Genomic DNA, 25,792 nt, shown 5'->3' with positions numbered 1-25,792 from the left:
CCACCAAGTACTAAGTCATGTTTTGCAGAGGGGTCAAATACTTATTTCCCTCGTTAAAATGCAAATCAATTTATAACATTTTTGACGTGTTTTTCTAGATTTTTTTGTTATTCTGTCTCACTGTTCAAATAAACCTACCATTAAAATTATAGACTAATCATTTCTTTATCAGTGGGCAAACGTACAAAATCAGCTCTCCTCACCCCAATCAAAACCTTAACCATTATGAGATAAACATTCAGACTGACTCTGAAACAGGTTTTAAAGTGATAGACAGTGTACTGTACACTGGGTATTGTTGTCAGCGTCCCATAGCTTGGTTTGAGCTGTCAGTTTGAATGTGAACTAGGTCATGTACTGCATCTGTGTTTGGTGGTACAGTATTATATTCCCATTATATTCCCATAGACTTCAAAGCACAAGTCTGACATCAGTCACTTTTTGTGGAGGTATTAAGAAGGTATCAAGCTGGGTGGATTACAAGACAATAAACTAGGTCAAATTGAAAAGGAGAAAAGTAAAGTTTCAGTAGAAGTGTACTGAGGGTAGTAGAGATGGAAGTTGAACAGCCCGTCTTGACTGGACCCTTTCTGTCTCCCAGGGTATGTGGACATTGGGCTGATTCCAGAGGGGGCTCGGGACATTCGCATCGAGGAGGTGGCTGAGGCTGGGAATTTCTTGGCTCTCCGGAGTGACGACCCCGGCAAGTACTTCCTGAATGGCGGTTGGACTATCCAATGGAATGGGGAATACAAGGCAGCGGGGACGGTGTTCACCTATGAGAGGACAGGCCAACTGGAGAACTTGACCTCCCCTGGACCAACCCTAGAGCCAGTGTGGATACAGGTTGGATCACATGCGCGTGCACCACACACACACACACACACACACACACACACACACACACACACACACACACACACACACACACACACACACACACACACACACACACACACACACACACACGCATGTGCCAAATACTCCGAATTGTCGTTTAACAGGCATTGCATGGTTTGTTTATCTAAAATACCTTCCACTTGAGAGATGTAATCCAGGAAAAGCAACACGTAAACAGACAAAATGTTCACTTACACATATTTAATTTGTTTTATTCAACTTTAATCAAACCGGGACATCTCTTTTCAATTAAACTCTATTTTGCATGATCGGCTCTGTGGTTCTAGTTTCATGGAGATCTAAGACGTTGTTGGCTTTTGATTAGAAGTCATTATTCCCTAACAGGGTTTGGTTGTTCAGGCAGTGTAGGTGTTTACACTGAGCTACAGTAATTATTCCCTAACAGGGTTTGGTTGTTCAGGCAGTGTAGGTGTTTACACTGAGCTACAGTAATTATTCCCTAACAGGGTTTGGTTGTTCAGGCAGTGTAGGTGTTTACACTGAGCTACAGTAATTATTCCCTAACAGGGTTTGGTTGTTCAGGCAGTGTAGGTGTTTACACTGAGCTACAGTAATTATTCCCTAACAGGGTTTGGTTGTTCAGGCAGTGTAGGTGTTTACACTGAGCTACAGTAATTATTCCCTAACAGGGTTTGGTTGTTCAGGCAGTGTAGGTGTTTACACTGAGCTACAGTAATGAAATAAATGTATCTTATTTTAAAGGCTGTGTCATTTCAAAGACTTTAACCCTGCTGTGCCAACCTGTGCAAAACTAAGGGTACAGTTTCCAATAATTGTTTGTTGTTGACCTTGAGAGAATCCACTTTGAATCTGTACAATTCTCATCCAGCGGGAATTCCTTTGTGTTATGTCTAAAAAAGAGAAGGGTTTTTTGGTCGAAGCCATATCGTTTTGAACGGTGGTGCTGTATTCTATCCTCTCTGTCATTACAAATTCCCCCCATGTACAGTAAATGAATTCACAGCTACACCCGTACAAATGCATCACAACAACTGAACAACAATCTCAATGCCTGTTTTTACACTTTAAAGTAGCTGACGGCCCAGTGAAAATCTCACTATTAACTCCTATCTGTTAACTCATATCTACATAATGTTGTTGACTCGTCCTGTACTCTTATTTCTGTCAGAAGCATAAATTGGAGAAAAAAGCACTTTAAAAAAAACCATCTCAAACAGACGGTTTCAAAAACGCTGGCGATTTCCTCATAGAACACGTTGTCATCTCCCTGAGGAGAATGAGCTAGCCAATCAGCAGCCTAGAGGAGGATGAGCTAGCCAATCAGCAGCCTAGAGGAGGATGAGCTAGACAATCAGTTTTCTACTTGCATTAATATTTTTAATGAGCGGTATACGCCCACACCATTCTGCTGTTGGGGTACGCCCACACCAGGCCAGGTGGTGGAGGCAGTACCAGGGGGCAGATAAAGGGCTTTGTCCCACTGTGGGGATCTGAAGCCCCCCTAGCCTGGCATGGTGCCCACCGGGGTAGGGGTGGTAGGGGGACAGCTTCTGTCTGTCTGCTGGACCACAGACAGTGGACAGAGAGATGAGTACTGGCACTGATGTCATGTTGACCTCTCCTCTCACTGGCACTGCTGGAGTCTACTAATAGTCTCTCTCTCTCTCTCTCTCTCTCTCTCTCTCTCTCTCGCTCTCGCTCTCTTTCTCTCTCTGAGTTGATGCTTAACTTTCTCTCCCTCTCTTTCTCCCTCTCCCTCACACCAAATGAGTGTTTGTGTGGTGGTTTCTCACTGATGTTTCAATGTTTTTGTTATGAACTCTAATGAGACCACCTTGTGTGAGGTAAGTGCACCATGTGTGATGACTTGTAGTTGTTATGTTCTGCAGTAAGTGGAAACCTATAATCAACAAGTGAGAAATTATTGATCATGTGTACGTAACTGTATGACGGTCACACGCAGCGCAGCACTGAAACAACTTAACAATCTACAATGTTATTTCTGAACATTTAGCGATAGAATTCCCTTGCATCTCTATCTCTCTGTGAGGACACAGTGGAAACAGATGATTTCCAAATAATTTAGCCTGTCACAAGGCCCCATGACTCTCTCAGCCAAAATGCTTTTGTTTTGGGACATGTGCCACTCAAATTCAATGTTCCTATCTCCGTCTCCAGAGGAAACATTTTGGAATGCCCTTCAGAGACAAATACTTTTCAAAACAAATATTTGCACTTGTCCAAGTAAAACCCTGTGGAGAGAACAGCTGTTGAGCCAACTCCCCAGGTCCCAGCTTTACCTTTCCATTAGTGTCAACTGTGTCTGCTCACATTCTTTACCCGTCTTGCACAAAGCTCATTCATCCCCTAAGTGTGTCAGCCTGTCCAAACACAGGATCAGGGAAGTGGCAGCTCGGTTGTTAAGTCCTCTCAAATGGACACTACAGTTCATCGTAACAAGCTTCCAGTGACACACAGAAAAGTCAATGACTTGAGGGAAGGGCGAAGGAGGTGTCAAAAAGAGTGCTCAAAGGGCAAACACGTAACCATGGTGTTTGGAATTAGACATTGTTTGCTGAGCGTTGATAGATATTGGAGATGAGGAGCGTTCCCTATGGAACTGGATTCCACAGCGTTCTTCAGGTGTTTGTCTCCAGGACCTCATGTTGGAGGTGGTGATGGAGGGGCTGGCGTGGATGGGCTTTGTATGTCCCATTTGACCACTTTACCCCATGTGTCTCACTTGAAGTGGCACTCAGTCTGTCATGTTTCAGGTATCACTAGGGAGGTAAGGTGTCTGGTAGATTGGACACATTTACCATGGCGTTTGGGGGCAACTGGAGAAATATTTTTATAAACCTTGGCAACACGTTGTACAGAGAAAACACATTTGCATTTCACTTAGACAAGGATGTTCATTAAATATTGAGCGATATCACAGCCAAGTGTAAACACTCTTTAAAATCAGATAAGATAATAATATCACACTCCACTTTCTGCCAGTCTTGCTTGTCTGAGCTTGATCTACTTACTGTACTAGCATAAGATGGAAGACAAATTAATTAGTTTCACAAACGTAGTCCATACGCCAAGTACCCACAAATTAATATCCATGACCTTTTGATGGTGGAAGACAATGTACTGGATTGAAAATGTGCTGTGATTATATTCGAATACATGCAACTCATGACTAATTGAGTATTCCTTTTGGCTTGTTGATAGCATATGCCTTAGTAACGGCTTACGGAATAATTTGTTATATCAGTGGGCTTTATATAGAATTGTCAGTGTATCAGTTTGTCCCATGAGAACCCGCTTTGATGTCAGTTTTGGGAAAAAGCTAAAGAAGATTTATATTGTTCAATCAAATATTGCTTTCTTGTTTCCCAGTTTGCCTGAAGTGAGCTTCAATCCTCTCACTAGAGCTGATTCTAATAACAATGATTTGAATCAGCACCAAGACATTGACAGTAAAAACAAAGATGAATTGTGTGGAGCCATAACATTTTGTTCTGTGCTGTCACTGTGAATGACAAATGACAGTTCTTTGGGAAAATCATTTGTCATAGGCAAGCGCATATCTTGACAGCCACTGTCTCAAATTCTGTTTAGTCTGCGTCATGTAATTATTTATCCCACGTAGAAGAGATATCCTGGCCAGTGTTTCACTTCTAACTCTGTATAAAATTGTCAAACTCACTGTGACATGACTTGATTGTCAGGCATAACACTTTGTGCTTTGACTTTGTCATGTTTGCCGCATTCCAATATGATTCCTGAAGTCCACGTAGTTATTTCACCGTGATCCAATAACAGATTTCACAACCTAAACTAAAATCTAGACTGTGGAGATCTACATGTAGAGATTTACAGCATACAGAGTGCTACAGAGTTACCATGGTAACATCATTCATACACTGCAACATAATTCTGTGGGCTATTCTTTTTAATGCTGCGGTTGTCAATGCTTTCAGTAGATTTGAATGATCCAATCAGACACGAGGCATCTGTGAAAGTGGAGGCCAGAATTTAGGGTTTCATCTGGCCTGAAAACAAATGTGCTTGTTCCAGCTACTAACACGACAGTGACAGTGAAATTAGCAAAGATATTGTTGTTCTTTTTCCACAAAAATAGCAACTTCTTGTACTCATTCTCTATTGTATTTCACATTGTACTCGAATGTCTTCCCAGAGACCACAATGTTCAACATTGTGTAATTGATCACCTATTTGTAATGTTAAACAAAGGCTTATTAGATTAGTTGCCAGGAGCCCTTCTCCATGGCAGGGGTCTCCAACAGGTCGATGGTGAGCTACCAGTAGCTCGCAGCCCACCTATGAGTAGCTTGCCGAACAATTCTGAAAGTACATGCAATTTTCATATCCAGCTACTGTACTGTTACAGGTTTTGATTTTTCCATTTATATTTTGAGGTAGCTCGTTAGCACTTAGGGTGCCCTGATTGGGGTCACCTCGTTAGTAAGTATGTGTTACACCTGTGCTGGTTTGTCCATCTTGTTAGTGGGAAGGTGTTTCACCTGTGCTAGCCCAGGTGATATTTAAGAGAGTTTGAAAGAAGCCTGAGTGTTGTTTGTTTTGCTCCATATTCTTTTGACTCCCTATTCTAAGTTGTTGTAGGTTTTTCTTTTAGTCTGAGGCAAACCTAGTGGGCATCCATGGTGGGTGTCTGTTAGTCTGAGGTTAACCTAGTGGGTGTCCATGGTGGGTGTCTGTTAGAACCGCTTACTAGTGGCTTTGCCAACTTTCAGTGGTCACCCACATGGGTGCCTTTCAGAACCCCTTACTAGCAGTGGTGTAAAGTACTTAAGTAAAAATACTTGAAAGTACTACTTAAGTAGTTTTTTTGGAGTATCTGTATATTTTTACATCTTTTACTTCACTACATTCCTTAAGAAAATGATGTACCTTTTACTCCATACATTTTCCCTGACCTCCAAAAGTATTTGTTACATTTTGAATGCTTAGCAGGACAGGAAAATGGTTCAATTCACACACTCAAGAGAACATCCCTGGTCATCCCTACTGCCTCTTATCTGGTGGACTCACTAAACACAAATGCTTCATTTGTAAATAATGTCTGAGTGTTGAAATGTGCCCCACACTATCCGTAAATGTAAAAAAACAAGAAGACAATTGTGCCATCTGGTTTGCTTTATATAAGGAATTTTAAATGATTTATACTTGTACGTTTACTTTTGTTACTTAAGTACATTTTAGTAATTATATTTACTTTTAATACTTAAGTATGTTTAAAACCAAATACTTTTAGCCTTTTACTCAAGTAGTATTTTACTGGGTGACTTTCACTTTTACTTGAGTAACTTTCTATTAAGGTATCTTTACTTTTACTCAAGTATGACAATTGGGAATTTTTTCCACCACTGCCGAGTGTGCACCCACATGGGTGTCTTTTTTTATTATTGACTATTCAATCACTATTCTGAATGGCAGTGAAGGCAATTATTTGTTTATTTTAATTTTATTTCACCTTTATTTAACCAGGTAGGCCAGTTGAGAACAGTTCTCATTTACAACTGCGACCTGGCCAAGATAAAGCAAAGCAGTGCGACACAAACAACAACACAGAGTTACACATGGAATAAACAAACACATAGTCAATAACACAATAGAAAAGTCTATATACAGTGTGTGCAAATGAGGTAAGATTAGTGAGGTAAGGCAATAAATAGGCCGTAGTGGCAAAGTAATTAAAATTTAACAATTAAACACTGGAGTGATAGATGTGCAAGTAGAGATACTGGGGTGCAAAGGAGAAAAAAAATATATAACAATATGGGGATGAGGTAGTTGGATGGGCTTAAAGTTAGAGAGGGAGATGTGAGTCTCCAGCTTCAGTTATTTTTGCAATTCGTTCCAGTCATTGGCAGCAAAGAACTGGAAGGAAAGGCGGCCAAATGAGGAATTGGCTTTGGGGGTGACCAGTGAGATATACCTGCTGGAGCGCGTGCTACGGGTGGGTGTTGCTATGGTGACCAGTGAGCTGAGATAAGGCGGGGCTTTACCTAGCAAAGCCTTATAGATGACCTGGAGCCAGTGGGTTTGGCGACGAATATGAAGCAAGGACCAGCCAACGAGAGCATACAGGTCGCAGTGGTGGGTAGTATATGGGGCGTTGGATGGCACTGTGATAGACTGCATCCAATTTTCTGTGTAGAGTGTTGGAGGCTATTTTGTAAATGACATCGCCGAAGTCAAGGATCGGTAGGATAGTCAGTTTTATGAGGGTATTTTTGGCAGCATGAGTGAAGGATGCTTTGTTGCGAAATAGGAAGCCGATTCTAGATTAAATTTGGATTGGAGATGCTTAATGTGAGTCTGGAAGGAGAGTTTATAGTCTAACCAGACACCTAGGTATTTGTAGTTGTCCACATATTCTAAGTCAGAACCGTCCAGAGTAGTGATGCTGGACTGGCAGGCAGATGCGGGCAGCAATCGCTTGAAGACCATGCATTTAGTTTTACTTGCATTTAAGAGAAGTTGGAGGCGAGTTGTATGGCATTGAAGCTTGTCAGGTTAGTTAACACAGTGTCCAAAGAAGGGCCAGAAGTATACAGAATGGTGTCGTCTGCGTAGAGGTGGATCAGAGAATCACCAGCAGCAAGAGCGACATCATTGATGTATACAGAGAAAAGAGTCGGCTCGAGAATTGAACCCTGTGGCACCCCCATAGAGACTGCCTGAGGAACGGACAACGGGCCCTCTGATTTGACACATTGAACTCTATCAGAGAAGTAGTTGGTGAACCAGGCGAGGCAGTCATTTGAGAAACCAAGGCTGTTGAGTCTGCCGATAAGGATGTGGTGATTGACAGAGTCGGAAGCCTTAGAACCCCTTACTAGTGGCTTTGCCAACTTTTAGTGGGCACAAACATGGGTGTCTTTCAGAACCTAAAGGCTACCTAAATTCTATCAGCATATTGATTGCAGCATCCGCTCGGGCAATACACTGAACTATTGCTACTCTGACTTCTGCGATGCATACAAGGCCCTCCCCCGCCATCCCTTCGGCAAATCCGACCACGACTCCATCTTGCTTCTACCGTCCTATAGGCAGAAACTCAAACAGGATGTACCCTTGACTAGAACCGTTCAACACTGGTCTGACCAATCGGAATCCACGCTTCAAGATTGTTTTGATCACGTGGACTGGGAAATGTTCCAGGCAGCCTCAGAGAATGACATTGATCTATACGTTGACTAGGTGAGTGAGTTTATAAGGAAGTGCATTGGAGATTTTGTACCCACTGTGACTATCAAAACCTACCCTAACCAAAATCCATGGATGGATGGTGTCTTTCGCGCAAAACTGAAAGCGCGAACCCCTGCATTTAACCATGGAAAGAGGACTGGGAATATGGCCGAATATAAACAGTGTAGTTATTCCCTCCGCAAGGCAATCAAACAAGCGAAATGTCGGGTATAGGGACAAAGTGAAGTCGCAATTCAATGGCTCAGACACGAGACGTATGTGGCAGGGTCTACAGGCAATTACGGACATCAAAAGGAAAACCAGCCAACGTGTTAACCCTCGCAAGGCTGCTGGCCCAGAGGGCATCCCTAGCCACGTCCTCAGAGCATGTGCAGACCAGCTGGCTGGTGTGTTTACGGACATATTCAATCGCGCCCCTATCCCAGTCTGCTGTTCCCACATGCTTCAAGATGGCGACAATTGTTCCCGTACCCAAGAAGGCAAAGGTAACTGAACTAAATGACTATCACCCCGTAGCACTCAATTTTGTCATCATGAAGTGCTTTGAGAGACTAGTCAAGGATCATGTCACCTCCACCTTACCTGCCACCCCTAGACCCAGTTCAGTTTGCATACCGCCCTAACAGGTCCACAGACGATGCAATTACTATCACACTGCACACTGCCCTATCCCATCTGGACAAGAGGAATACCTATGTAAGAAAGCTGTTCATTGACTATAGCTCAGCATTCAACACCATAGTACCCTCCAAGCTCATCATTAAGCTGGAGGCCCTGGGTCTCATCCCTGCCCTGTGCAATTGGGTCCAGGTCTTTCAGACGGGCCGCCCCAGGTGGTGAAGGTAGGAAACATCTCCACTTCGCTGACCCTCAACACTGGGGCCCCACAAGGGTGCATGCTCAGCCCCCTCCTGTACTCTCTGTTCACCCATGACTGTGTGGCCAGGCACGCCTCCAACTCAATCATCAAGTCGGCAGACAACACAACAGTAGTGGGCTTGATTACCAACAACGATAAGACAGCCTACAAGGAGGAGGTGAGTGCACAGGAAAACAACCTCTCACTCAACGTCAACAAAACAAAGGAGATGATCGTGGACTTCAGGGAACAGCAGTGGAGAAGGTGGAAAGTTTTAAGTTCCTGGGTGTACACATCACAGACAAACTGAAATGGTCCACCCACACAACCCTGACAAACTTTTACAGATGCACAATTGAGAGCATCCTGTTGGGCTGTATCACCGCCTGGCATGGCAACTGCACCGCCCACAACCGCAAGGCTCTCCAGAGGGTGGTGCGGTCTGCACAACGCATCACCGGGGCAAACTACCTGCCCTCCAGGACACCTACTGCACCCGATATCACAGGAAGGCCAAAAAGATCATCAAGGACAACAACCACCCAAGCCATTGCCTGTCAATACTGCTACCATCCAGAAGGCAAGGTCAGTACAGGTGCATCAATTTTGTGGTATCCAATTGGTAGTTACAGTCTTGTCTCATCGCTGCAGCTCCTGTACGGACTCGGGAGAGGCGAAGGTCAAGAGCCGCGTGTCCTCCATAACATAACCCAACCAAGCCGCACTGCTTCTTGACACAATGCCCACTTAACCCGGAAGCCAGCCGCACCAATGTGTCGGAGGAAACACCTTACACCTGGCGACCGTGTCAGCATGCACTGCGCCCGGTCCGCCACAGGAGTCGCTAGTGCGCGATGGGACAAGGACATCCCTGCCGACCAAACCCTCCCCTAACCCGGAAGACGCTGGGCCAATTGTGCGTCACCCCATGCGTCTGCCGGTTGCGGCCGGTTGCGACAGAGCCTTGACTTGAACCTAGAATCTCTAGTGCCACAGCTAGCAATGCGATGCAGTGCCTTAGACCAGTGCGGCACTCGGGAGGCCCCATCCCTTTAGATTTGTGTGTATTAGGTAGTTGTTGGGGAATTGTTAGATTACTTGTTAGATATTACTGCACTGTCGGAACTAGAAGCACAAGCAGTTCGCTACACTCGCATTAACATCTGCTAACCATGTGTATGTGACCAATAACATTTGATTTGAACTTCCTTTGAACCCCTTTCGGTTTTGTTTTGGTTGTCAAAGTGATTTCCTTTGTTAGTTCCCTTTGTTGTGAGTGACATTTGAAGTTTGTCTTGTGGGACCATCACATTGCTATCTAATCAACACAACATTGACATTATCCCATCCCTGGTTAGCCACTATCGTCTTAAAAAGCCAAACCTAACACAGTATCTGTCAGGACATTTTTAACTGAACATAATTTGGGAAAATATAAAACATTATTGGGGGGAATTGCAGATTTTATAGGGCCCCGTTAGTTGTTTATTAACCATTATTTTATCAGGTATATTGACAGAAAACAGTGAGCTACTTTCGCTTGTACACTAAGGACCTGGTGAAGAGTTGCAGAGGAGAGAAAAGAAGAATGTTCCTATTTGAAAGCTAGAAAGAATGTATAGCTTGAGACATGTTTCATTTAAAGTAGCTCTCATGCTAGAAAAATTTGGAGAGCCCTGCTCAATGAAGTATGCAACATGAGTTATTGCTTACTGCCTGTGCAAGCTTAGGATACAGGCGGCGTATCACTGGGTATCACAGCCAACAGACTCTGTGCCCTGGCAGTCTCCCGGTGCTGTCCCAAGCTGACCTGTTCTAACTTTACATCCTGTCTGTTTGGATAGCTGAGATCAGCTCTGGGCCTCCCAATGATGCTTGGTCCAGAAATTAAAGTGGAAATTGGTATGTGATTGTGCTGTTGGCTGGAATAGGTGTGTTGACTTGCTGAGAGCCCCAGCACGCGGGTGAGATGGCCATCTGGGAGGAGATACCATCCATGCCCCCCCTCCTGTGCGATCATCATCCACAACCCGATCCAATCTCCTAAACACATATTAGCCACACACACCTCAAACCACTAACATGAGCACATTCCACACACTCCCCAAAAGACATGCCCCCCCATACCACTGCACAGCATGACACATACACATAGTACACACACACACACAGTACACACCAAACAACAAACCCTTCAACATCATTCACTTCAAAAAATATGTGATCCGAAGCAGCAATGGCTTGTTGACTGTTTGACCTTTTAGTTTGTGTGTTTTGTGCTTTTGTCTGTCTCGTGCTGTCTCGTGCTGTCTTGTGCTGTCTCGTGCTGTCTCGTCTGTCTCATGCTGTCTCGTCTGTCTCATGCTGTCTCGTCTGTCTCATGCTGTCTCGTCTGTCTCATGCTGTCTTGTCTGTCTCATGCTGTCTGTCTGTCTCGTCTGTCTGTCTCGTCTGTCTCATGCTGTCTGTCTCATCTCTCGTGCTGTCTGTCTCGTCTGTCTCGTGCTGTCTGTCTCGTCTCTCGTGCTGTCTCGTCTGTCTCGTTTGTCTCATGCTGTCTGTCTGTCTCGTGCTGTCTGTCTGTCTGGTCTGTCTGTCTCATGCTGTCTGTCTCGTCTATCTCATGCTGTCTGTCTCGTCTCGCGTGCTGTCTGTCTCGTGCTGTCTGTCTCGTGCTGTCTGTCTCGTGCTGTCTGTCTGGTCTCTCATGCTGTCTGTCTCATCCTGTCTGTTTCCTGCTGTCTCATGCTGTCGCATGCTGTCTGTTTTCATGCTGTCTCGTCTGTCTCATTCTGATTGATCCTATGTGTTCTACAGCTACTCTTCCAGGAGACCAACCCAGGGGTGCGCTATGAGTACACCATCCATAGAGAGACTCTTCTGGACTCAGACAATGATATCCCTAACCCCGGTTTCTTCTGGAAGTATGGCTCATGGACTGAGTGCAGTGCCACCTGCGGGACAGGTAAGACACCAATAATGGTGGTTGGCTACAATGGATGTTTACCCAGAGATGTAGTTCATTATATCCTACTGGCCTACTGTTTACAACACATCCAGGTTATCATGCATGAGTGGCTTTGCTTAGTCTCTTATGGGTCATGTTACAATGTACTAGATAATTAAAACCTTTACAACGGTTTTGAGCTTTGAACTTACTAAAAGGACATTTTTAAAGACCCAGGTGTGAATCCAACTTTGGTCTTGATTTCTTTATAACGTATATTAGAGGTTAATTGTTGTTTATTACTCTTTTAGTATGAGTCATAACCAAGAACATTACTATTTTAGTGTGAGTCACAACCAACAACATTAAAAGGAATTGTGGTGAAACTATATTTGTGAAATTGGTGGCTCAGTCACTCAGATTGAAAATGGAGTGAAGGATACCAACAGCATGGAATCCCTGAGTGGAGGGTAGTGAAGGATGCCAACGGCATGGAATCCCTGAGTGGAGGGTAGTGAAGGATACCAACAGCATGGAATCCCTGAGTGAAGGATACCAACAGCATGGAATCCCTGAGTGGAGGGTAGTGAAGGATGCCAACGGCATGGAATCCCTGAGTGGAGGATAATGAAGGATGCCAAGAGTATGGAATCCCTGAGTGGAGGATAATGAAGGATACCAACAGCATGGAATCCCTGAGTGGAGGATAATGAAGGATGCCAAGAGTATGGAATCCCTGAGTGGAGGATAATGAAGGATACCAACAGCATGGAATCCCTGAGTGGAGGGTAGTGAAGGATGCCAACAGCATGGAATCCCTGAGTGGAGGATAATGAAGGATGCCAAGAGTATGGAATCCCTGAGTGAAGGATACCAACAGCATGGAATCCCTGAGTGGAGGATAATGAAGGATGCCAACAGCATGGAATCCCTCAGTAGAGGATAGTGAAGGATGCCAATGGCATGGAATCCCTGAGTGGAGGGTAGTGAAGGATGCCAACAGCATGGAATCCCTGAGTGGAGGATAATGAAGGATGCCAAGAGTATGGAATCCCTGAGTGGAGGATACCAACAGCATGGAATCCCTGAGTGGAGGATAATGAAGGATGCCAACAGCATGGAATCCCTGAGTGGAGGATAATGAAGGATGCCAACAGCATGGAATCCCTGAGTGGAGGATAATGAAGGATGCCAAGAGTATGGAATCCCTGAGTGAAGGATACCAACAGCATGGAATCCCTGAGTGGAGGGTAGTGAAGGATGCCAACAGCATGGAATCCCTGAGTGGAGGGTACTGAAGGATGCCAACGACATGGAATCCCTCAGTAGAGGATAGTGAAGGATGCCAACGACATGGAATCCCTGAGTGGAGGGTAGTGAAGGATGCCAACGGCATGGAATCCCTGAGTGGAGGGTAGTGAAGGATGCCAACGGCATGGAATCCCTGAGTGGAGGGTAGTGAAGGATGCCAACGACATGGAATCCCTCAGTAGAGGATAGTGAAGGATGCCAACGACATGGAATCCCTGAGTGGAGGGTAGTGAAGGATGCCAACGGCATGGAATCCCTGAGTGGAGGGTAGTGAAGGATGCCAACGGCATGGAATCCCTGAGTGGAGGGTAGTGAAGGATGCCAACGGCATGGAATCCCTGAGTGGAGGGTATTTCTAATGCAAGGCCTTGTTGAATTTCGTGCCTGATTATCGTTGAGCATGATTCACTCATCACCCTCCGAAGGAAACATTGAGCCCACATGAACCCCTCAAAGATGCAACATAGTCATACTCAGAGGAAAACATTTCCAGCTAATTATTCTGATTTGAGAGTAATTCAACACTGCCTTCCTTAATGGTAAGTTTGAAGTTTAAAAGGATAATTTTGAACGTGTATAAGAGAGCTTTCACCAGGTATTCGAGAATTCCTTACAATGCTTACTGTAGCAGTGAATTTCCACAGGCTATGAGAAAAACGTCTTTCTACCTCAAACAAGCAAGTCTCAAATGGGGTAATTTCGATCCACACAGTAACAACGAGCTTCAATCACTTGACAGAACGTGAAAATCACTGCCACTATTTTTTATGTTATTCTACTGTATTCATTGAACCATCCAGTCATCTTGTTCCATCTACTTTTACAGGAAATACTTTGACAGTTTCTTACATTTAACTAGTCCCTGTGGAACGCATATTTAAAACTTGAAATTGTATAGAATTTTTTGCATATGCAATGATCGACAGCAAAAAACCCTCATTATGTTATTAAAGTTTTCTGAATAATATTACCTGCGTTTTTTTACTTAAACTGGCTTAAGGGTCATGGTTTGATGCAGTTACACATAATTCCATAGTGCAAGGAAAATTGGGTGGAAATGCTTGTCCAGATTGCATTTTATATCATGTCAAAGTTTTCAAAAAGTCTTTGATCTTTTTCTGTGACGTGCTCCTGTATACCTCTATGCGTATTTCTCTTGGGTCTCTAACCTTCTTCAGTTGAACAAGAAAGCAACCACATGATAATCGATTACAAATGGTTTGGATGAGTAAATAATCATATTGTACAGACTATTCTTACGCTAATGATTTGCTATTCAGTAGTTATAAAGTGTCTTCTGGGTCGCAAATCCTGCTGGCCAGAATCAATTATTAATCAGGACAGAATTAATTATTAACTTGTCATTAAAGTCAACCAAAAGGTACTTGAATGTGCTCTCACCGAAATTCTTCAAAGGATGAAATGTTTTTAATCAAGTTGCCCTCATCTGGAATATGATTCTCAAGGATCAAAGGCTGTGTAGTAATTCAGTAATTACATTGACTGTACTGCCTTAAAAAGACCCTCTCAAATGGAGTGGAAAACTGATTTGCTGCAAGGATTCTATGACTTATGAGAAGTAACCTCTGCATTGCTTATCCCTTTACACTCCTGGGAATTGGCCTGTATGGATAGGGCTACATTGAAATGTTTCTTACAGAAGAAATATGGAACGCATAACCATGGTAACAATGAAAAGGGAACAGTTTGGCATTTATGGGAACATTATTAGACTAAAGGTGAGGACACAACAGTTCACCTAACACAAGACTGAATTCAAACCTTACACTGTTGATTTGATGTGCATTTTAAATTAACTGTACTTTTCCGCCGCATTTGTTCAAAACGAAATCTGAAAATGCTCTGGATACATTCAGTAACATAAGAATATTCTTGGAGAATTTGGGGAAGGTGCAACATAAAACAAAATAATGACAGAAGTTGCATTCAGATGCGTGGTCCGTGGAACATTTTCTTTACAATACAACAAACAGGTTCATTCTGTTCAGGGCAACCCAGGGTATAATTCCATATCATCTTGTAACTGTACATCAAACATAGTGATCATAAATGTTAACACTATATATATATTACATTAGTTTTATGATATGTAAAGTGCACATTTGGAGTCGGAGGTGTTTGGCTTGCTTGTATTTCATTATGATTCTCAACTTTCAAAATACATTGAGTCATCTTAATTTACAGCATTTCCCTCACTCAGACAACAACGACAAACAAAAAAACATAGAGCTGTGAAGCGGAGAGCCTGAGCTCTGATGTCATGTATAGCATGTTACTGTACAGCCACTGAGTTCTAATTTCAGGACTTATTGGTGTCCAAATCTGCCATTTTCAAACCATGTAAAGGGATACTTTTGGCCTTTCCAAAGGGAGAAAGTTAATTGTCCATTTCGTCCAAGACAAGTCTGCTAATGTGTAACTGGCACTTTCAAAGGTGACATGTAGAAACGCAGTCTGACTTTCAGATTGGATACGTATTGAGTTAATTAGAATGAAGAGTAAATGGTTTGCAACCAAGTCCCAAATGGTTTTAGCCAAACGCCAGAGCACTCAAGGGGAACTAAAGCAAAAGGCAATGTTGTGGGCTGATACTTCTTCGGTTACCCAAGAGTGCCTCTAGGACTAAGGCCATCTGTCTGCATCATGGCTGGCTGACTCACTGAAATAGGTTTTGGGAGAAGTTTCCCAAACTTTCTCTTCCTTTCTTTCTGCCACCTGTCTGACAGCGGTGTCCTGACAGCGGTGTTCTGAAGTTAAGAGGGCATTGCAATGGAGAGAGTGGCAGCTTAATCGCCAGGAGAGCAGAGGGCGATGACCAGACTCCACAAACATCCACAGCTTTTGACTGCAGCATAAATACTGTTCTGGCAATTTAATAATGTCACTGAATATTGACTATTCAATCAATATTCTGAATGGCAGTGGATATTCAGCCGGCAGATCCAAAGGTTAACGCTGCAATATGTAACTTTTTGGGCCATCGGATAAAATTGATATAGAATGGGAGTTATATATCTGTCTTTTTTTTTCCTTCATTTTCTTCTTTTTATTTTACTTCTTTTTTCTCCCCAATTTCATGGTATCCAATTGGTAGTAGTTACAGTCTTGTCTCATCGCTGCAACTCCCGTACGGACTCAGGAGTGGCGAAGGTCGAGAGGCGATGCATCCTCCGAAACACAACCCAACCTAGCCTGCTTCTTGACACAACGCACATCCAACCCAGAAGCCAGCCGCACCAATGTGTCGGAGGAAACACTGTACCCCTGGCGACGTGGTCAGCATGTACTGCACCCAGCCCGCCACAGGAGTCTCTAGTGCGCGATGAGACAAGGATATCCCTGCCGGCCAAACCCTCCTAACGACGCTGGACCAATTGTGCATCGCCCCATGGACCTTCCGGTCGCAGCCAGCTGCGACAGAGCCTGGGCTCGAACCCAGAATCTCTGGTGGCACAGCTAACACTGCAATGCAGTACCTTAGACCACTGCGCCACCCGGGAGGCCCGATTTGTCATTCTCATTGGAAGCAAGTCTGAGAAGCGGTAGAAATGTTCTTTATGTGCTATTTCTATGCTTCTTGTGTCTTTTACTTTCAGTTTTGTACATAATCTGAAAATACAATATTTTTGGTTATGGAAAATATATTTCACAACGGTTTAGATGGTACAATGATTCTCTACACTATACTTGCTTGTTTTGTCACAGAAACTGAAATTAGGTGAACTATTAAAATTTTAGCAACTAGGAAAGGGCAGAGGGATTTCTGCATAGTGCATCTTTTGGTTTAGGTTAAGGGTTATGGGTGAGGTTAAGATGATACATTTAAAGGTTCGGCATAGGGTAAGCAAGCCGCCGTCTGGAACCATTCAATGTCGTGTGTGTGTGTAGTGCATTCAGAAAGTATTCAGGCCCCTTGACTTTTTCCATGTTTTGTTACATTACACCCTTATTCTAAAATTGATTAAATATTTTTTTCCCTCATCAAACTACACACAATACCCCATAATGACAATGTGAAAAGCACATTTAATGAAATAAAAAAACGGAAATACCTTATTTACGTACGTTTTCAGACCCTTTGCTATGAGACTTGAAATTGAGCTCTGGTGAATCCTGTTTCCATTGATCATCCTTGAGATGTTTTTACAACTTCATTGGAGTCCACCTGTGGTAAATTCAATTGATTGGACATGATTTGGAAAGGCACACACCTGTCTATATAAGGTCCCACAGTTGACAGTACATGTCAGAGCAAAAACCAAGCCATGAGGTTGAAGAAATTGTCTGTAGAGCTCCAAGACAGGATTGTGTGGAGGCACAGATCTGGGGAAGGGTACCAAAACATTTCTGCAGCATTGAAGGTCCACAAGAACACAGTGGCCTCCATCATTCTTAAATTGAAGAACTTTGGAACCACCAAAACTCGTCCTAGATTTGGCCGGTTGGCCAAACTGAGCAATCGGGGGAGAAGGGCCTTGGTCAGGGAGGTGACGAACAACCCGATGGTCACTCTGACAGAGCTCCAGAGTGCCTCTGTGGAGATGGGAGAATCTTCCAGAAGGACAACCATCTCTGCAGCACTCCATCAATCAGGCCTTTATAGTGGAGTGGCCAGACGGAAGCCACTGTTCAGTAAAATGCACGACAGACCACTTGGAGTTTGCTAGAAAGCACCTAAAGGACTCTCAGACCATGAGAAACAAGATTATCTGGTCTGATAAAACCAAGATTGAACTCTGGTCTGAATGCCAAGCGTCACATCTGGAGGAAACCTGGCACCATCCCTACGGTGAAGCATGGTGGTGGCAGCATCATGCTGTGGGGATGTTTTTCAGCGGCAGGGACTGAGTGAATAGTCAGGATCGAGGGAAAGATGAACGGAGCAAAGTACAGAGAGATCCTTGATGAAAACCTGCTCCAGAGCACTCAGGACCTTAGACTGGGGTTGAAAGCTCAACTTCTGACAGGACAATGACCCTAAGCACACAGCCAAGACAATGCAGGAGTGGCTTTGGGACAAGTCTCTGAATGTCCTTGAGTGGCCCAGCCAGAGCCGGGACTTGAACCCGATCAAACATCTCTGAAGAGACCTGAAAATAGCTGTGCAGCGATGCTCCCAATCCAGACTGACAGAGCTTGAGAGGATCTGCAGAAAAGAATGGGAGAAACTCGCCAAGTACAGGTGTGCCAAGCTTTTAGCGTCATACCCAAGACGACTCAATGCTGTAATCGCTGCCAAAGGTGCTTCAACAAAGTACTGAGTAAAGGGTCTGAATACTTATGCAAATGTGATATTTCCGTTTTAAATTTTTAGAAGTTAGCAAAAATTTGTAAAAACCCGTTTTTGCTTTGTCATTATGGGGTATTGTTTGTAGATTGAGGGAGGAAAAACAGTTTAATCCATTTTAGAATAAGGCTGTAACGTAGCAAAATGTGGAAAAATGTGTGTGTCTGTGTGTGTGTACACAGTACCAGTCAAAAGTTTGGACACACCTACTCATTCAAGAATATTTCTTTATTTTTACTATTTTCTACATTGTATAATAATAGTGAAGACATCAACACGATGAAATAACACATACTGAATCATGTAGTGTTAAACAAATTCAAATATATTTTAGATTCTTCAAAGTAGCCACCCTTTGACAGCTTTGCACACTCTTGGCATTTTCTCAACCAGCTTCAACTGGAATGTTTTTCCAACAGTCTTGAAAGAGTTCCCACATTTTCCTTCACTCTGCAGTCCAACTCATCCCAAACATTCTCAATTGGGTTGAGGTCGGGTGATTGTGGAGTCCAGGTCATCTGATGCAGCACTCCATCACTCTCCGTCTTGGTCAAATAGCCCTTACACAGCCTGGAGGTATGTTGGGTCATTGTCCTGTTGAAAAACCAATGATAGTCCCACTAAGGGAAAACCAGATGGGATGGCTTATTGTTGCAGAATGCTGTGGTAGCCATGCTGGTTAAGTGTGCCTTGAATTCTAAATAAATCACAGACAGTGTTACCAGCAAAGCACCCCCACATCATCATACCTCCGCCTCCATGCTTCACGGTGGGAACCACACATGCGAAGATCATCCCCGTTCACCTACACTGCGTCTCACACAGACACGGTGGTTAGATCCAAAAATCTCACATTTGGACCCATCAGACCAAGGAAACGATTTCCACCTGTCTAATGTCCATTGCCCGTGTTTCTTGGCCCAAGCAAGTTTCTTCTTCTTATTGGTGTCCTTTAGTAGGGGTTTCTTTGCAGCAATTCAACCATGAAGGCCTGATTTCACGCAGTCTCCTCTGAACAGTTAATGTTGAGATGTCTGTTACTTGAACTCTGTGAAGCATTTATTTGGGCTGCAATTTATGAGGCTGGTAACTAGTGATGTTATCCTCTGCAACAGATGTAACGCTGGCTCTTCCTTTACTGTGGCGCTTGATGGTTTTTGCGACTGCACTTGAAGAAACTTTCAAAGTTCTTAAAATGTTCCCGGATTGACTGACCTTCATGTCTTAAAGGAATGATGGACTGTTGTTTCACTTTGCTTATTTGAGCTGATCTTGCCATAATATGGACTTGGTATTTTACCAAATAGGACTATCTTCTGTAATCCACCCCTACCTTGTCACAACACAACTGATTGGCTCAAATGCATTAAGAAGGAAAGAAATTCCAAAAATGTACTTTTAACAAGGCAGCTTCATTAAATAGTACCCGCAAAACACCAGTCTCAACGTCAACAGTGAAGAGGCAACTTCGGGATGCTGGCCTTCTAGACAGAGTTCAGTGTCTGTGTTCTTTTGCCCATCTCAATCATTTCTTTTTATTGGCCAGTCTGAGATATGGCTTTTTCTTTGCAACTCTGCCTAGAACGCCAGCATCCCGGAGTAGCTTCTACACTGTTGATGTTGAGACTGGTGTTTTGTGGGTACTATTTAATGAAGCTGCCAGTTGAGGACTTGTGAGGCGTCTGTTTCTCAAATTAGACACTCTAATGCACTCTTTCTATTCTGGTTAGAGCCAGGAATAGCCTTCATTTCCCAGAACAAGAATAGACTGACGAGTTTCAGAAGAAAGGTCTTTGTTTCTGGCCATTTTGAGCCTGTAATCGAACCCACAAATACTGATGCTCCAGATACTCAACTAGTCTAAAGAAGGCCAGTTTTATTGCTTCTTTAATCAGGGCAACAGTTTTCAGCTGTGCTAACATAATTGCAAAAGGGTTTTGTAATGATCAATTAGCCTTTTTAAATTATTAACTTGGATTAGCTAACACAGCGTGCCATTGGAACACAGGAGTGATGGTTGCTGATAATGGGCCTCTGTATGCCTATGTAGATATTTCCAGCTACAATAGTCATTTACAACATTAACAATGTCAACACTGTATTTCTGATCAATTTGATGTTATTTTAATGGACAGAAAATGTGCTTTTCTTTAAAAAACAATGACATTTCTTAGTGACCCCAAACTTTTGAATGGTGGTGTATATCCAACATCTGTACTTGGCTTGAGCCTCTGTAGATATTCAGTCTCTTCCTGGAAGCTCTCGCAGTTGGCATATTAATGAGTTCCAGTGGGCCTGTCCCATCCACTTACAGTTAACAATCAATGTCTTTTCAGTGTTACAGTATAGTCCTATGCTGCATTATATAAGGGACATGGAAGGCTACATAAAACATTGTATGATCTTTTACAGTCAATGGCAGACCACTAAACGAATATGATTCTACTAAGGTTAGGTTATGTTTGATATCCAGCCTCTTGTCATACTGAAGTTGTCTGTCAGCTAAGGCTGGGTATGTGTCCTTTGAGTTATTCAGAGTATCTATGTCCCCGAGTAGAGAAGTCTCAATTAGTCCTTTGCCTGCAACGCAACCAGAGGTCAAAGGGGTTATCTGACCACACTCTTGTGTGCTTGCATTATGCAAATGTTTCAGTGTCAACTGTCCTATCTGTTATGTGTTCGTAGCATTTACTCTCTACCTCAGGATATAGGGCACATTTGCCCTAGCCAGTGACGGGAGAGATAATGCAATAATGAGAGCATTGCGTAACTGTTTAAAGGGCATTTTTAAAGACAACAGGTGCCCCAAAATATTACTCCCAGACGGCTTCTTGTGAATGTGGTTTATTTTGTTATTTGTTTCTTGGGGTTTTCATCCATAATGCATTGTTTGCTAGCTGATGAATATGTTTATTTTGACATTTAAGTAATTTATCAGACGTTCTTATCCAGAGCGACTTACAGTTGAATTCATCTTGAGGGGGGGGTTAGTTCACATAAAAGCTTTAGTTTTATATTTCATTTAATTATCTGTGTGACTATATTTCCAATCTGGAATTGTCAAGACGGATGCACTGTTTATTCTTTCCTTTTCAATTCACTGCAATTATTTGTTGAGTAGATACCAAGACTCTTGAGAGAGAGCTGTAATGATCACTCTGAATCAGACCTGACCTATTCTATACTGAACAAAAATATAAACCAAACATGCAACAATGTCAACGATTTTACCCTCTTACAGTTCATATATGGGAATCAGTCAATTGAAATAAATTAAATAGGCCCTAATCTATGCATTTCACATGACTGGGCAGGGGCGCAGCCATGGGTGCACCGGGGAGACATAGGCCCACCCACATGGGAGCCAGGCCCCACCCACTGGGGAGCAAGGCCCAGCCAATCAGAATGAGTTTTTCCCCACAAAAGGGCATTATTACAGACAGAAATACTCAGTTTCATCAGCTGTCTGGGTAGCTGGTCTCAGACGATCCCGCAGGTGAAGAAGCCAGATGTGGAAGTCCTGGGCTGGTGTGGTTACATGTGGTCTGCGGTTGTGAGGCCGGTTGGACGTACTGCCAAATTCTCTAAAACGATGTTGGAGGTGGCTTATGGTAGAGAAATGAACATTCAATTTTCTGGCTCCAGCTCTGGTCGACATTCCTGCAGTCAGCATGCCAATTGTACACTCTCTCAACTTGAGACATCTGTGGCACATTTTAGAGTGGCCTTTTATTGTCCCCAGCACAAGGTGCACCTGTGTGATGATCATGCTGTTTAAACAGCTTCTTGATATGCCACATCTGTCAGGTAGATGGATTATCTTGGAGAAATGCTCACTAAAAGGAATGTAAACAAATTTGTGCACAAGATTTGAGAGAAAGACGATTTTTGTGCGTATGGAACACTTTACATGTTGCGTTTTATATTTTTGTTCAGTATAGTTGGTTATTGTTTTCAGTGTCTGCTCTGCTTGGTATTTACTCAACCAGCATCTTCCCTGATAAGTGATGATTGCACAGAATGCTAATGTTGTTCACTTTCAGCCTGACTTACCCCATGTGGACTGAGGAAGAGGTTACTTAACTTCCTTGGTACTCTGCATTAGGGCTTAGAAAGAGCAGCATCTTGTAGTCAGGCTATTGAACTTCCGAAAGTCTTCACAGATGTGGGGCATGTAAGTCAGTGTGAAGAAAACAAAACTACTGAAGCGCCCCACTGTTGAGATGTTCTCAGTGTTCATTACTGAGGATCCCCCTTAGCTTGGGGAGAAGTGAACAACATGCTGCTAGTATTCATCTCATCTTTCTCATAGAAAATGAGTTGCTGCCCAGCGTGTCTAGGGCGGTCCCAAAAGGCCCAGTGTTTATATTTGCCAATACCCCAAGTATAAATCTTCATAATCCTACCCTGGAGGAAAGACAAATTGTTCATTATCATTAGTTGTGGCGTATGTAATGTAGGTTCTCTCCTGTATATGCTTGTATATGCTGTGTTTAAACTCCTTCAGTTTGATCCCAGGTTTAAAAAGGGGCCAAAAAGAGATCCTAAATTACCTCAGTCTGGTTCCCAACTTTTGATTGGTCTAGAGGAGCAGCTAATTACTTATTTGGTATTGACCACAGCATTGCGATTCACTGTCTACCGGGCATGCAGTCCAGTTTTAGAATTTGGAGATGAGATGACAACTTGGGATTTTGAACGTGTTAAATTCGAATAACTCATGCCAGTTATGGCATCTGTATGCCTCTGAGTGCATGTGTTATTCATTACTATGATTGAAGACTGGCATGATGCGGCTGAATTCCCAAAGATAATTACAAATTAGACTTCATGGAACGACCCTTTTTGTTTTGTTCACTCATTTATTAAATGATTTTAAGGTCAAAACCTAAGGATATCTCATGACTGCACAGCCAGGCACGAATCCAACACCATCATTAAGTTTGCCGATGACACAATAGTGGTAGGCCTGATCACCGACAACGACGCATATAGGGAGGAGGTCAGAGACCTGACCGTATGGTGCAAGTACAACAACCTCTCCCTCACCGTGGTCAAGACAAAGGAGATGATTGTGGACTGCAGGAAAAGGAGGACCGAGCACGCCCCCATTCTCATTGATGGGGCTGTAGTGGAGCAGGTTGAGAGATTCGAGTTCCTTGGCATCCACATCAACAACAATCTAACATGGTCCAAGCACACAAAGACAGTTGTGAAGAGGGCACGACAAAGCCTATTCCCCCTCAGGAGATTTGGCAATGGTCCTCAGATCCTCAAAGAGTTCGACAGATGCACAATCGAGAGCATCCTGACAGGTTGTATCACTGCCTGGTATGGCAACTGCTCGGCCTCCGACAGCATGGCACTACAGAGGGTACTGTGTACGGCCCAGTACATCACTGGGGCTAAGCTTCCTGCCATCCTGGACCTCTATACCAGGCGATGTCAGAGGAAGGCCCTAAAAATTGTCAAAGACTCCAGCCTTCCTAGTGGTACCGGAGCACCAAGTCTAGGTCCAAGAGGCTTCTAAACAGCTTTTACCCCCAAGCCATAAGACTCCTGAATATCTAATCAAATGGCTTCCCATCTGCACAGGCACCATCTTTTTATTCACAAGAGGCCTCCCGTATTAAATGAGACGCTTCTGTGATTAATTCAGTTTTAGGCCATTTGAGGTTGGAATTTGAGCACAGATGGTCTTGCTTCTCTATACAGTCTTCAAATTCTATGAACAATCTGGAAGTGACTAAGAGCCTGTCTCTTTAGCGGGTACTCATAGGAGTATTGCAATTTAACTATAAGTGGGTTTTTAAAATATGTATCCTTCTGGAGATTGGAGGCTCGATTTGAATTTCACAAATGCAGGGTATTTTATGTGTGCGTGCTGGCATCATTCTTCTTGCCTGAAGAATGTTAAGTTGTTTCCTTCCATTTCACTACACAGACTAACCTATTTCTTTACTTTATCACCCAGTGCTCAACACACTGCCCCTCTATGCCCTTTTATATAGGAATTTAGATTATAAAAAGGAACATCACAAAACTAACAAATCGATTTAATTCAACTAATAACGACCCCGCATTCCATGCTGTTTTGCATTATAATAAGGACAAAAAAGCAATTCCAACAACTGTAGCTGAATGCCTCTACTCAAGTGTATCTTTGACTAAGTCAATCATTTTTTTGTAAAGAATCGCACCGAACTGTGATGTCATTATCCTGATGCATCTTTGTCCTCTGTTATAGCCATGATGGCTTAATGGCTTTCTTCTTTGGAATACTAAGCCAGGGTGAATTCTTGCTATTTCTATGTAGGCGGCTGATGACATGCCTCCTACTGTAGTTGGACTGAAGTCTGCTTGTACACAGAACTCTCTGACTCTCCTCTGGTTTGTGATTGCATTATCCCATATAAACTGATGTGGATAGCAGAGATTACTTTTATGCCAAATGGCCTTTCAAGAGATCATTGCCTTGCCTTGGAAGGCAGTCTTTGCACCTCGTCGACTTGATGTCCTAGCTTTGCCAAGTGACTTGTGTTCACACAGATTTTTCAGATGAAATATGAACTGAGTATATCAAGCATTAGGAACACCTTCCTAATATTGAGTTGCACCTGCTTTTGCCCACAGAACAGCCTCAATTCAACAAGGTATGGACTCTACAAGGCGTTCCACAGGGATGCTGGCCCATGTTGACTCCAATGCTTCCCACAATTGTCAAGTTGGCTGGATGTCTTTTCGGTGGTGGACCATTCTTGATACACACAGGAAACTGTTGAGTGTGAAAAACCCAGCAGCTTTGCAGTTCTTGACACAAACCGGTGCGCCTGGTACCTACTACCATACCCCATTCAATGTCACTTAAATCTTTTGTCTTGCCCATTTACCCTCTGAATGGCACACATACACAATCCATGTCTCAAGGCTTAAAAAATTCTTCTTTAACCCGTCTCCTCCCCTTCATCTACACTGATTGAAGTGGATTTAACAACCGACCTCAATAAGGGATCATATCTTTCACCTGGATTCACCTGGTCAGTGTATGTCATGGAAAGAGCAGGTGTTCTTAATGTTTTGTATACTCAGTGGAGATGACATATTCTGTCTGGCATAATGTAACCTCGTTTAGACTGGATAAGTAGTTCCCTCTTTCCCCAATTATAGTGGAGTAAATCTGAGATAGAGATTGGCATTGCTCTGTGTTTATCATATCAGAACATGATAGTTTGCT

The 25,792-nt window shown here is 43.2% G+C and overlaps 1 protein-coding gene across 1 annotated transcript in view; it reads left to right on the top strand.

Annotated features, from left to right (window-relative positions):
• Positions 1 to 601: 601 nt before the first annotated feature.
• LOC106587799 (A disintegrin and metalloproteinase with thrombospondin motifs 7) overlaps positions 602 to 25,792 on the top strand; it is a gene marked incomplete at both ends in the record, with an annotated part of 38,579 nt that continues 13,388 nt past the window's right edge. The window contains 2 exons of the mRNA XM_045713404.1: positions 602 to 846; positions 11,810 to 11,957. Coding sequence (XP_045569360.1) covers positions 602 to 846; positions 11,810 to 11,957 — 393 coding nt within the window. The remainder of the gene's footprint in view (positions 847 to 11,809; positions 11,958 to 25,792) is intronic.

Source organism: Salmo salar, unplaced genomic scaffold, assembly GCF_905237065.1.
Source record: "Salmo salar unplaced genomic scaffold, Ssal_v3.1, whole genome shotgun sequence".
Taxonomy (NCBI): Eukaryota; Metazoa; Chordata; class Actinopteri; order Salmoniformes; family Salmonidae; genus Salmo; species Salmo salar.
This window is presented reverse-complemented; position numbering and strand designations above follow the sequence as displayed.